General features: G+C 36.8%; 1 protein-coding gene across 4 annotated transcripts in view; it reads right to left on the bottom strand.

The window, feature by feature from the left end:
* Nucleotides 1-14,647, bottom strand: part of LOC145675971 (voltage-gated delayed rectifier potassium channel KCNH8-like) — a 764,648-nt gene that overhangs the window by 155,089 nt on the left and 594,912 nt on the right. For all 4 annotated transcript variants that reach the window (XM_081746796.1, XM_081746797.1, XM_081746798.1 and 1 more), the window contains exon 6: nucleotides 7,036-7,199. In XM_081746796.1, coding sequence (XP_081602922.1) covers nucleotides 7,036-7,199 — 164 coding nt within the window. The remainder of the gene's footprint in view (nucleotides 1-7,035; nucleotides 7,200-14,647) is intronic.

Raw genomic sequence — 14,647 nt, 5'->3', positions numbered from 1 at the left:
ATCGGTACGCACATTCATCTTCCAGCACAAAAAGCCGGCTATCCTCATAAGCTGACTGTAAATCACTGTTCAAAAGCAGTCTACATATGTCACTGTACACAGTGACGTTTGCCGACACGATTGTCGAAAGTGTTCCTGGGTCAATGTATGTGCCATACTGCTTCAAGTATAACCGTTCGTACTTTATGCACTACAGTACAAAACGTCTGAGTTTAGACGTATTTCCAACATTGTTTACACACGGAGAAAAATGCATAATCCAGTCGACATGTAAATGCTGTTTTTACCAGGTTACCGCGCGTTACCACATTAAGTAATGTTGTTTCACCCGTAGTACGATCTACACCACCGTCCAGCGAAAATTTTGTATTGTGGGACTACCATTTCAAATCTAGAATTAACGCCATACCCATTCCGACGGTGGTAACTTACGTATATAATGTTGTTACCACCTTTCTATGACTGTCCCCTCTTGGTTCTTTCTAAATCTGTGACTGACTACCTTACGAGAGTAATAGTTTTTAACACGAAATCAATTATGTGAATAGAATTATCCAATCACAGCGAGTCTAGTTCGACGCCGAACACCAGACTTGGCATGGTGTTCCCACCTGCTGTACTTTTATACATGAAATTACGTTACTTAAGGAGCGCCCCTGCGTAAATACGATGTATCCACACTGAAATCCTAGTCCTTTTTTTTCATTGCAGTATTGAAATGATCACAAATACTTGTCAGCAAATACATAATATAAAAGAAAGACGTGCAAGATGGGCGGTACACATTGCTTGGATGGGAAATAAAGTTACAGAGCTTTAGTAGGGAAGATTTCGAATATACCAAGAAGCATGTAATAGTATAATACACACTCGTAATCGAAAGTCATGCGAATAATAAGATTGAGACGTCTAAGGGGGTGGGAGATCCCATTCTTAAATGAAAAATATGAATAATACATGGTTCGGAAGTACGTCGATATGCAAAGAAGCAGATTAGAGAATAAAATCAAAATTCCAATTTAACGTCCCACGTTTATGTCCTGTAGGTTAATGGAAATGAAAATGAATGGTAATTGGTGAAATTAGAATTGTGAAAAAAAAGAAAAAAACAGGTGAGCCTCCAGAAGATTCACGGACACGAAGTTGTTTATCAGAACCTGGGATTAAATCTGGGATCTGAGCTCCTTCGTGGCTAAGCGGTTAACGTACGCGCCTTTGGCGTGGGAGACCCGGGTTGGATTTCCGGCGGGAGCTCTTGTGGTTCGGATTCCACGTTAATCAGTAGGTCCACGTCTCATACAGCCTCGCTGCTGAACGGGACGCTAAACAAAAATTAACTCAACTCAACTGAATCAGGGATTTCTCCTATCAAAGGTAAATGCTCAACCACTGAGCTACCGTACGCCATATAACAACAATTCGAGGGAAAACTATGACTCGATGATAAAACGTTCAACTCTGGTGCTTGGGGTTCCTGGTTCGATCCCAACTCGCGCCAATTGGGCTTTGTGGTGGACAAACACCGCATTTGTGAGTTTTATAGGGGTTTTCTCGTTTCCTCCCACTTTATTCATTCCATCATTAGATTCATTTCTCATCATCAGCGTCTCCTTTAACCTAGACAACATAACCGTGGGACGTAAAACTTAAATATTTAATTTCCTTCCATTTCAATAACAATTCAAACTGAATGAGTTTGATTCAGGATAGGATTAAACAATGGCTTTAATTTATTATCAACTTACATTAGTAAAACATTATGAAGTGACATTTATTCGTATAACGCTTTGTTTCTCTCTCTTTTTTCTTAAAACAAAATGACAAAAATTGCTTTGTGATAAATTGTTGTAAAGTGTAAATGATAAAATTATCAACTTTGTATAACGCCTGTAATACGGTTCCATTGTACAGATATAACGGCACAATTTCTGTTGCAGTTTGAAATGATAAGAGCTTCATTGTTCAACATCTGGTTCTGACACACATTTCGACCACCCATCATCGCGATATGCTTCTCACAATTACCAGAGAATGTTGTAAGCTGTGTATATCAAAGGCTTTTTTTGATTAGATAGATTTACAACAACCAGACGCACCTTGTTTAACTTTTTTTTTTTCTTTTTAAATGAAGGTTTTAGTGATGCTCATTAAGTCAAGTTAATTCTTATGATTTATGACTTCTGATAATAATAATAAAAAAAATCAATATTGACACTCTTTGCTTTCATTCCGGTTCAGACTTCACGAAAATAATTATGTGAAAAACAAATCCCCCTTTCTTGGTAAGTTTCAAGTACAAAGAAGAAAAGTAGAGAGTGGTATTAATTTATTACTTTTAACGATTATCCTTCCGTTTTATCATTTTTTTTACTTAATTTTATTTGTATACTTAAATTTAGGGTTATCATACTGAAAAGAATTCTTTTCCGGACAGTGCTATATTGTACAAATATACGGATTCCATATGTTTACTACGGAAATCAGTATAGGACATGTGTTATCCATATGCTTTATACTTTTCCCGGTTAGATGTTACATCAAGCAGCTGCAGGATGTCTGACATTTAAGGGTCTTCAATACAGCGAAATTAAACTACCGCTAATTTTAGAGTTTTTCTGTAATATCTTCAAAACAAATAAAAATATTCGAAAAGTAGAAACATAGTGAGCTAGACAATACAATTTTGCATGTGATACCTTTACAACAATTCACCTATCTGCTTTTCGTATGCCGCTATTTACAGAATCCGCAAAAAAATGTTAAATCTATCTACAGTTGCAAATCGAAAACAGATAGATGAGTTGTAATAACGGTATCACATGCAAAATCGTGTTGTCTAGTTCACTACGTTTCTACTTTTCGAATATTTTTATTTGTTTTGAAGATATTACAGAAAAACTCTAAAATTAGCCGTGGTTTAATTTCACTGTAGTGAAGACCCTTAACAGTCATCCGTATATTACACTAGTATACGTATGTTACGTACGTCAGCTAAATATTATATACGTCCATCTGTATATAAGATTCTTGCCGCCTATATTCTAACCGCCTATATACAACTATACGGAAAGCACGTATATAAGGAACACTTATACGAACAGTATAAAAAAACGTACGTTTCAGTTAAACGTTTGGTGCAGAATGCTACAACGTTGTCCAAAAACTACAGGATTTATGCATGTAACCTACGTTTATACATATGGTACATTCATTTTTTTCTCTGTACGTATGATGGATTCTAGAAATAAGGACATTTTAAAACTTCATAAAAAATATTTATATTGCTCAATATATGACAACGGCATACCGAGAAAATATGTAATTCACATAACTAAACTTTTACAATAATTTTCTTTCCTTTCATACTTACGGCTAGAATGTGTTATATTTCCTTGGAAATTATACATCGCAAGAATATTAACATTAAGAAATACTAATATTATCTAATATACAGGGTGGACAATTTATTTTGATCATCCGCTATAATGGAGAAACCAAAAGAGAGAGAAAAGTAAAATTTTGCACGAAGAAACTATGAGGGGGACATCTTCGCATGTTTTAAACAGAAACACACTCGAGGCAGTGTTGCCAACCCAATATAAAGTTATATATTTTTTTCAAATGAGCACTACGTCAAATTATTACATATTTCAAATCAACATGTCAAAACGAAAACTTAAAATAGCACGTTTATTATTCAGTGCTGCAAATCAAGAATGTCATAGCATCACACAAAAAACAAAGTTTAGAAGCTTCTAACGCACATACAGCACAACGGATATGAACAGAATAATGCCGATCTAAAGTACCTCAGTATTGGATATCATGGTCATGGTATGACATGTTTCGAATGAATAGGGACGAAGTTACCAGGGCTTAATTTTTTTTGAAAGCCTTTATTTCGAAAAAATGCTGATAGGTATCATATTTAGTTACTTGTATGGTTTGTAATGAATGAGTAAATTATTTTGCCGTTTACAGCACTTCAATATCTCAAACCGTTCCGAAAATATGATAAACATTGATAAAAATGGCAACACTGCTGAAAATGACGTATTTGTGGAAAATATTTAAAATGATTGTTGTTTTATTTCTCTTTTATAGCATTACAGCAATAGCTTTTAGTAGCTGTAATTACAAGTTCCCGCAATTACATAATTTCGCTTTTTTCTCTCTTTTGGTTTCTCCGTTATAGAGAATGATCAAGATAAATTGTCCATCCTGTATATATATAATACGAATCTTAAGATTGCATGGTCACGGGTTCGATTCCCGGTGGAGGAGCATTAGAAACTCTGAACGTATTATTGTAATTCGGACTTCACCTTCAACTGTAGATTCACGTCTCATATAACATCAGTAGATTTGCAAGATTTTTATTAGTCTGTCTGTGATGAAAATGTATACATATCCTCATATTCATGGGATCCGTAGGTTGTCCGGGTCTTCACGTTTTTTTCCCACGGTGGTCCCGCAAAGCGTATAGTCGCTAACGGTTTCGTCTTTGGTTCGAGCGATCCCGGGTTCGATTTCTGTTGGGGACACTCGATCGAAAAAGTGTAAAAGATTTTTTTCAGGCCGATCATTCTGAGTGAGGTTTATGCCGGGATGGTACATAACATACAGGTCTCAGACTGCTTCCTTCTCTCCCTTTCTTGAGCTCCTTCGTGGCTCAGCCAGACACGTAGCCAGGATTTCGTGAAGGGGGGTTCCGTGACATGAAATACTGTGGTCATCACACCAGGGGCTCGATCATTCTAAACTATTTTACTGAAACTTATATTGGTTCGTTTAGCCAGGATTTCGTAACGGCGGGGGGGTGAAAAAATTCTGAAGGCCCAGGAGCTTGATCAATCTAAACTACTTTACTATCAACATATATCGGTTTGTTAGGACAATAAAATGAGGATATGTTGGCAAGTATTTTAATAAAAAATTATGAAGAAATCTCGAGTAAAATAATAATAATAAAAAAGTATTGAAGATTTTACAATATTTACATTCTTCCTCAGTTTATTCAAATATAACAATTTTCCTTTCATTATGACCCCAACTATTATAAAAAGTACATATTCACTATTATAAAAACTACATACTCAATAATGTCTTGTAAACTATTTTACAATATCTGTGTTCCTTTCTCTGTTGAATCAAATGCTAACAGAACATTCCACACAAAAAATTTGTTTTTATTATTCCGCCAACTACTGTCGGTTGCAAATGACAGATTAAAAGAGCACTAGAAATTTTTTCTCGAAATAACATGTTTGATACTGCAAGGATGCGATGACGGAAGATTATGATAAAAATGTCCACGCTGTTACACAACGACACTATGCTTTCGGAAGCTTGAAATCTCCCTGAATAGTAGCAGAAATTCTGAGAATTCCGTAACTTTTCTAGAAATTTCAAATTCCCTGACTCTTCCAGGATATCTCGCTTAGCTCGCCACCATGTATTGCAAATAATACAAATCCCCTCATACGAAAGAGTAACCAAAGGCTTCCTTTAGTTTTTTTTAGAATTATTTTTAACGTTGATCCTTCTTTTTCTCATTTTATTTTGTTTAATCCTTCCTTAATTTTTTTTTCATTTCTGGTCTCGAAGGGAAGGGGGGTCCGGACTCCCTGGAACCCCCCTTGGCTACGTGCCTGGCTCAGCGGTTAGCGTACGTGCCTTTGGCGTGGGAGACCCGGGTTTGATTCTCGGCGGGAGCTCATGTGGTTTGGATTCCACGTTAATCAGTAAGTCCACGTCTCATATAGCCTCGCTGCTGAACGGGACGTTAAACTCAAAATCAACTCAACTTTCTCCCTTTCTTCGAATACTGTAATCGCCTAGGAAAGTCATCCCTCATTAGCCTGACGGGCTAACATGATCCTAATATCGAAAGCCCAGAAATCTAATTCCTAATCCTAATCCGTTACTTCCCTCCTCATCATTCCACCAAATCTTCCATCATTATCCATTTCCTTTAATCAGTCATTTCCCTTAGCCTAAAAGACATAACCGTGGGACGTTAAATTGAAAGATTTCAAAACAAAGGGGAGACAACTATTCTTCTAAAAGCCCAAAATTACACCACTGGGTTCTACCTTCTTTGTACCCGGGTTTGTATTCGCGCCAAGTACCCCTATCGAGAGTAGAGCACACGCACAGATAATACATGAATGAGTTACTTACTCACGAAGAGGCACGCATGTATGGTGCTGATATATACAGTACATACATAGTTACTAAAGGTGGCCTAATGGACCATTTATATACATTTGTGTAGAAACTTTGACAGCTTTTCCATAAAATAAAAACAATTTTGTCGGCATCTCAGGTATACTAATTGTGACAGGTGGTACAAAAATCCTATCATTTGTAATAAAACGTCACAGGTGTCTTGAGGGAAATCACATAGGAATAAATTAAAATTTTATAGCTTCAGGCAGGTAAGTTCGCAGGAATTTATTTCGGGAGGGGGTCCAAATTCAACATGGGAATAAATTACATTAAAATTTGTCAAACAGCCCCTAAAAATTATTCTAAAAATTTACAGAAAAGTCAGATTTCGGAGGAGGACCCCCAGAACCCACCCCCACATACGTTCCTGGTTACAGCTAATGAAAGAGAGCTTCATTCAGCTTTAGAATTACTGTATTAAGTAAGCATGTTTCATTGATTGATTGATTGATTTTTGGGCTTTACGTCCCGTTCAGCACCGAGGCTATATGAGACGTGGACCTACTGATTAACGTGGAATCCGAACCACATGAGCTCCCGCCGGGAATCGAACCCGGGTCTCTCGCGCCAAAGGCGCGCATGCTAACCGCTTAGCCACGAAGGAGCTCTAGCATGTTTCATTTAAATTGTGACTGTAAAATTTTTATCAATGTGACATCCCTCAAGAGTCGTCACTGGACCCGATATTATCATTCTCTCCCCTTCATTTTTTTCTAATTCTTCATCAATATGTTCTCGATTTTTTAAAGTTATTTTCTCCGTTCTTCTTCATACCCACAGTCAATTAAAAAAATGTAAACTTACCTCTCCACTATATACATCCAAGGCATAGAGCACATCAAATGGCAGCGCCGCTAACAGATCGACAATAAACCATCCTTTTAAGTAGTTGAGCGCTATGGAACGTGAGTTCGACACCACCTCACCCTTTCGATTGACGTACGTTGTCCTAAAATTAAGAATAATATCTGAAAAGAAAGACAAAGAATACATCATTAGTTAGAAAGAAAACAAAAGCAAAAATATAATTGAAATTGGTTATTAGAATAAAGTTGCTTTTATTTGTCACTTCATCGTTTCGCTGTTACAAAAAACACCATTTTCATGGGTGTATATTGATTGACTTATAAGTCGGCAAATACTAATAAACGATAATTGGACAGAGGAAAATAACATGATGTTAATTACGCAAAAGTTCAGCTGTACGATGTTAATATTATTGTAATGAAAATCCTAATTATATATATATAAAACTATATGAATTGACATAAACAAACGGGTGCTTTTGGTTGAAATGGGAAGTTGAAATTTGACATGATTGTAGCTTCTCAGGACTCGTGGCGGATCCAAGGGGGGCTATAGGGCTATAGTCCCCCTTGACGCTCAGATATACACTGGATAAAATGGGCTTCAATCCTGCTTCACACTGGATAAAACAGCAAAATATGGTTTAGCCTCTCCCTTGATCATATCCTGGATCCGCCCCTGCGGCCGTGTGCACCATCGAAGTTCAACTGTTGAACAAGGGTCATAACCAAGCTTGGTGAAAATGTCTGTTGCACCAACAACGTTCAAGCTTAAATCTCGGTCAAATGGTGGATAAACTTGGTTTTAGCTTGAACGGCGAATTTGCGGGTTTAAACTTCGTTGATCCAAGTCGGTCTGTTTATATTCAATAATGTCTTTGTATTTTTCCACTAATGAAATTAAAATACATTTCTCGTGTTCGGAAAAATTGTTTGCTCGTAGTTTCAATATTTTTTTCCATCACAATTGAAGGGTCCAGGGGAAGAAACTGATAAGTCCAAAAATCGGTATTTTTTGTTTTTGATACAGTGTTGTTCTATGAAAACGGACGTTTCTGTTGACTTAATGACAAGGGGAACACTATGATAAGTCCGAAAATATTTACGAGTAAAGAAAACTCATCCTGGGGAAGAATATGTTAAGTCCACGACCTTCTGGGGAAAACGCTGTTAAGTCCAGGTTATTGTTGTGTTGTATATACAACTATCAGCATTTATATCGGCCATTTTAAAAATTACTTGTTAACAGTATCCGTTAAGAAACGTGCTCTAGTTACGTGAAGTTTACAATAAGACGTGGGTTTCTTTAGTTGTTGTGGCCAGTGGTAATGATCAACAAAGCATGGATGATTCCCTGAGTGAAGAAGAATCTGCTCCACCTTCAACATCTAAGAAAAAAACTCTCATATGGAAGAATTCGAGATGTAATGCAAAACTCAGACGACAGAGCCATGAGACCGGCCCAGAGTGCACCTGCAAACGACGTTTTGAAAAGGTTAATGATGTAGGAAAACAAGAAATCATTAGACGAATGAACGAAATGGTGTCTAATGATGAAATTGGCATATACCCGTCACGCCTAATTGTAATAGTACCTGTGCAGAGATGTAGGCCTAGGAAAAACGAGAGTGAAGCGTCTTATTGTGATGCATCATATTCATACCGACTGCGGGTGGTACAAGAAGGATAGACAGAGGTCACTGTTTGTAAAACTGCATTCACTTCACCTCATGGTATTGATCGCGGAAAAATTGAGGATCTTACGAAACATTTGAAAAATACTGGTAATCCTCGGCCGATGATGGTAAGTTTTAACGTATTACACGTTACAAAATAACTAACGTAACCTACCCTAACGTAAACTAGCCTACAAATGTTTAACTTAGCTTATAAACAGTGCTCTCAATCGGGTCGATTCCGACTCGAGCCGGGCCACTGGTTGGGGCAGCTCGAGTCATGAGTAGATTCAGCTAGGGTTGTGTTACGGGTTGGTCGAGTCAGCTCGGGTCAGGTTAGGTCAAACATTTTTGTTTTGGTTCGGTTCAAGTTGACCCAAAATCCGACCGGAACCTTACCCGAAACAAAAATGTTCGAACCAACCTGACACGTGACCCGATCCGAGCTGACTCGACTGACCCGTAACAGACCCTAGCTGATTATCCATGACCCGAGCTGACCAACCAGTGACTTGAAAAGAGCTGGGGACCGCGGTGGCTCAATGGCGTTCACCTCTGGTGCTTGGGGCCTGGGTTCGATTCCGGCCTGCGCCAAGTGAACTTTGTGGTGGACAAACACCGTGTGCGTGGGTTTTCTCGGGGTTCTCCCGTTTCCTCCCACTTTCTTCATTCCACCATTTCATTTATCACTCATCATCACCGTCTCCTTTAGCCTAACCGGCATAATCGTGGGACGTAAAACTAAAAGATTTCATTTTTCATTTTTGAAAGCTGACCCGATTCGGGTCAGAATCGACCCGACTGACAGCACTACTTCTATATGCTGTCTCTAACCTATCTTGTTTTCACCTCAACTAATTTCAAAAGTATAACTCATCTAGGCCTATCATTTTTAGGGTTCCTGGAGATATCTCAAGAGAAATATGCAGATTTGCAGTCACTGTAAAACTATTTCTCTTTAAAAGCAGTGGAGTACTACACAAACCTTCCAAAGGCACAGTAAATCAAGAAACCACCATTGAAAAGACTTCATAATATGTACAAGTGTTACAAAGATGTGTTTTTATTAGATTTCTTACAGCAATTTTGTATATAAAATTATCATCAGTTTCAAGACAGTAGTGATTGTTTGGGGAAAACTCTGATAAGTCCGGTAAACAGAGCACAGTACTTTTTTTATTGTTAAAAAAGTATTACTACTGTATTATTTTTCATACTTTATAATATCCAATCACAATAAGATATAACTAAAATGAATGTTAACAACAATAAGCATTGCATTGTAATGACATTTTGAAAAATATATAACTTCAAACTTTAAATTTGTTGTACTGTAAAATTTGCAAAATGTGACTTATCATATTATTCCCCTGGACCCTTCAATTACGATCACTGAAATTAGACTACTCACAACTTTATGCACACAATCTCGAAAGTCGAAAAGACCGGCATGCGGTATGCGTTTTTCATTTGTTACTTTGTGAAACGACGATTATACACATAAAAGACGACAACCAATCAGAGTCGATTTTACAAATTGACCGAAGTTTACTTAAACGAGATGTACTGAACTTCGACTTTCAATGGTGCAACGAAAGTCCTGGAACCACGTTTAAACTTGAAAGTTTAATGTTGGACGCGTTTGAGTGAACGCTTGTTTAAACTTCGTTGACGCACACGGCTGTAACCCACAGAAAAATTGCCAAATGTGAATATTTATAATTTTTAGGGTGCCTAAAGAGGCGATGAAGAAATTCCCCATGTTATTTAAATGGGCCTTTCTTTGGGACCTAAATCTCATATTTTAGGTACTTGGAATTGGAATAAAAACTTGAAATTCGGTATGCTTGTATGTTTCCTATAGGATTATTTAACAAAATCACTAAAAGTAAAAAATTCAACTTTAGAGTGGGGTTATGGGGAACTGAAAAATCTTTCCCATGTTATTTTTATGCGACATATTCTACACCCAAAAATGTTTAGGCACTTGCGTCAGGATTAGGAAGATGAAATTTGGCATGATTGTAGCCTTCCGAGACTAATCCACAGGAAAATTGCAAAAAGTGAATATTTTTTGTTTTTAAGGGGTCTAAAGGGGGGATGAAGAAATTCCCATGTTTTTAAAATGGCGTTTTTTGGGATACAAAATCTTATCTTTTAGATAGTTGAAATAGGAAAAGAAACTTGAAATACCGTAGAATTGTGGGTTTAAGAAGTACGAGGCCGTAAGCCGAACAGCGGAACGCTAGTAGGCTACTAAATAAAATATAATGTTGAATGAGAAAATATGAACGTTATACTATGTAAGCACAAATTAAATTCTCGATCTATTTCTAGAAAGCATAAGATTCGATCTGTGCGAAGGTTGGACAAATCATCCAAATCCAAATAAACAAAATAACTAACTAAGTAACTCTATGGCCTATGGAACCCGGAGGTTCAATGCCGCGTTCACAAAAGCTCTCCACTGACTTCTATCCTTGGCTAACTGCATCCAGTTTCTCCTCTGTATTCCAATCTCTGCGAGATCCATCTTAATATTGTCCTCCCATCTGCGCCTAGGTCTTCCTAATGGTCGTTTTCCGATTGGTCTTCCAGTCAAGACTTTGAAAGCGTCTCTACTTTCTTCCATTCTAGCTACATGACCCGCCCATCTAAGCCTCCTAGACTTGACGACCCTAACAATGTTGGGTAAACCATATAAACTATGTAGTTCCTTGTTATGAAGTTTCCGCCATTCCCCATTCCCGTTCCTCTTGGGTCCGAATATTCGTCTCAGGATTTTGTTTTTAGGAAACAAAATAAATAAAATTAAAAAATCAAAGCAAAAACATAAAAAAGAACAGTAGCACAGTGTGATCGAACAGTAACTATACATTTAAATATACAAGTAGACATAGTTAAAGATACTTTTTTCATGGAAACTGGAAAATCCTCAAAACTCTCCTTCCTGTTCTTGGCGACATATGACATTTGTTAGAGATTTATGACCCCGTTATCTAAAAATCAGCGTTGCCAGACCTCTCTGTTGTCCATTTCTATTCTCTTCCATTGCTATTGCTGAATTTTGTTTCTTTCGATAGGGATTTTACAAGCGTTGCGGAAGTACGGCAACATTGAAGAGAATGACAGCGCACGCACTGCCTAAGATCAGCCGAGGTTTGTGTGTGTTTGTGTGTGTGTGGGGGGGGGGAATGGGAAGTGGTTGGGGCAAGAGATCTCTAAGTGTCTGCAACAGTAAACAGGATTATGTATTGAGCTATTGTACTCCAAACACAAAGGTTGGTAATCCTGCGTCACATGCAGTTTGCTTCTGCGAGTCAATCAGACTGGTAACATTTTAAAACAGCGAGTATTTCTCGTTGAATACGTATTCCTTGAACAAGGATGAATATACTCGTACACAGACAGTGAAAAAACAAGTTTTCATCACGTTTTCAAAACCGGTTTCTGGTCACGTACTATAATCGAGGGACTTAAGACTGTATTGGTGAAGACTGAGCGAAGTGATAGTTCGATACAAGGTGGTAGATGATGAAGAAAAACTGTAGGATCCTGAGGAAGGAGTGAGGAGTTTATGTAGACCTCTCTAATATTTTCCAAACAATTTCTCAAACCTATAGACCCCTATTTCTCCTGCACGAGAAATGGGCGTTCAGTCATTGTTTGGGAAATTAGCTGACAAGAAATTGTATGATGAAGGAAGTGATAGAAGGTATAGTGGAAAGACAAAGAGAGAGAGAGAGAGAGAGAGAGAGAGAGAGAGAGAGAGAAATATTAGAGGAAGAAAAGAGGTATATTGGATGTTATTAAAAAGAGGAAAACAAACAGGTTAGGAAATTGGTTGAGAATGAATTGTATCGTGAGTGGGGATATAAAATACCTGGGTTTCTATTTCAGCGGGACCCGGGTATTTACCCAAAATGGGTATTTTAATGGGTATTTTATGTTTCAATTACCAATGAATGGCTTTTATCGTTGTCAATGAAAAATATAATGATCATTTGTATCACCTGCAACAGGAACACTAAATAACCACCTAATTAATAATTTTTTCTAGTAATTAAAGAATGGATTTGATATCTATTAAGTAACACAGTATGGATTTCCTAGCTACTTACCATAATTTTTCTTTCTACTTACACTGAATTTCCTTCTATTACACCTGGCGGAAAATAATTGTCCATTTTACCCGATAAATTCTTACCTCAGTGTGTCCCTGAGGCGTTCAATCAGGTACGCGGTAGAATTCGATAGTGAACCAAACCAACACGAAAATATAATTTTTTTTTTTGACAGAACTTAACGATGGCCAAAGAAAGTGAAGTCAGTTGTTACCAAACCAATCATACACTATTTTTAAGTATACTGCCTGTCAGCAGCTCCTGGTATTAATAACACGGAATTTAAGTTCTTCCTTAGATTCCCGTCTGATGAAACTGCTTCCTTCATTTTCTCGATCTGGTGCATCTTCTTTTGTCTTCCAATACCTCTCCAGGTTTTCAAATCACCGATGAATACACTAACTAAACTATTTAAGTAACAGCAGGATCTCTGTTACTAAAATGAACAACCACGTTTTCTTTTGGTTTACCAAATTTATTAATGGCGGAAAATGAATTATTAATAATTACTATCCTATTTTAATGGTCTAAAGTTTACAACAATTTTATTATACATATTTATATTTTTAATATTACCTTAAAAATTGAATAGTACTGATGAAAGACAACTTTTTTAATAATTAAAAAACTGAACTGATATTCCAGATACAATATAGGTGGATAAGTACAGTAAAATGGCCCCAGATCAGTCTTGAGACGACAAGTGGGTGGTAATGTATGTACCCCCAAGAGACATTAATCCTCCATGTTTCAACTCTGGCGATGATTTGTTCGTGAACAATGACGTAAAATCGGAAAAGTGGTATGAATTATTTCTCAAGATTGCTCGATCGATGTTGTTCAAACTTAGATATATGTATAGATGTACTCCCATGCGCAAAAAAAATTGCGTGTATACTGTAACTCACGATTTTCCGCATTTATTCCTTTTTCCTTACGTTTATGGGTAAAATTGAGTTATTAGTATGTGGAGATAATAGAGAGCCATCCATCTAAGGAGATATTTCCAAAAAATATAATAAAATAATATAAATATAAATAAAAAAACAAAATTATGCTCGGTTTTGTGTATACTGGCAACGATGATTTCTAGGGATTTTTTCAGTAGCACAGCACGATTGCGGAGGGAATTCAGTAGGGGAGTCGAGACGGATCAAGAAACTGGATAGTGGACTAAAATGTTGCATTTATTGGTTAAAACCTAGTGTGTAGATTGCCTGCCAAATATAAATTAGCTTCTGTAACTAAGATGTCGTACGAAAATATAGAATTAAACAGAAAAAACTCTTATGTTAAGGTTCGAAGCGATACGCACCATGGTTATGAAGATTATTTCTTAAGAAAAAAGAACAAACACAACGTAGCCTCTGTGGTTAGGTGGATAGAGTGGCGGACTCGTAGTCATTTTACTACTTTGACACCACATCGAATCCCATCCTATCCCATTCTTTTTTTTTCTTTCTTTCTTTTCTTTTTTTCTTTTTTTTACAAAACATTATAATTTTTATGTTAATAAGAACCGAAGCAATATACTAAGGACAACTTATTGATATCCAGGATTACAGTATTATTGGTAATAGCTATTGTTTTCAGTTCATGTTGTTGTATAGCTTCTCTCACCCTGTTTTCTTCTGAAAATAACAATTTTGTCTCCAACAAAATGTAAAGGATATATACGGGCAGAAAAAGACATCTTAGTATCAAACGTGATTTATCATGATGAAATGGACTAGTTTGCCATTATTAAAAAAAAAAAAAAGTAAATTACTGAAGTTGACTTCCCCTTAGCTTTTAGCTAAAAAAAAATATA

This window comes from Thermobia domestica, chromosome 18 (assembly GCF_964235325.1).
Source record: "Thermobia domestica chromosome 18, izTheDome1.hap1.1, whole genome shotgun sequence".
Lineage (NCBI taxonomy): Eukaryota > Metazoa > Arthropoda > Insecta > Zygentoma > Lepismatidae > Thermobia > Thermobia domestica.
This window is presented reverse-complemented; position numbering and strand designations above follow the sequence as displayed.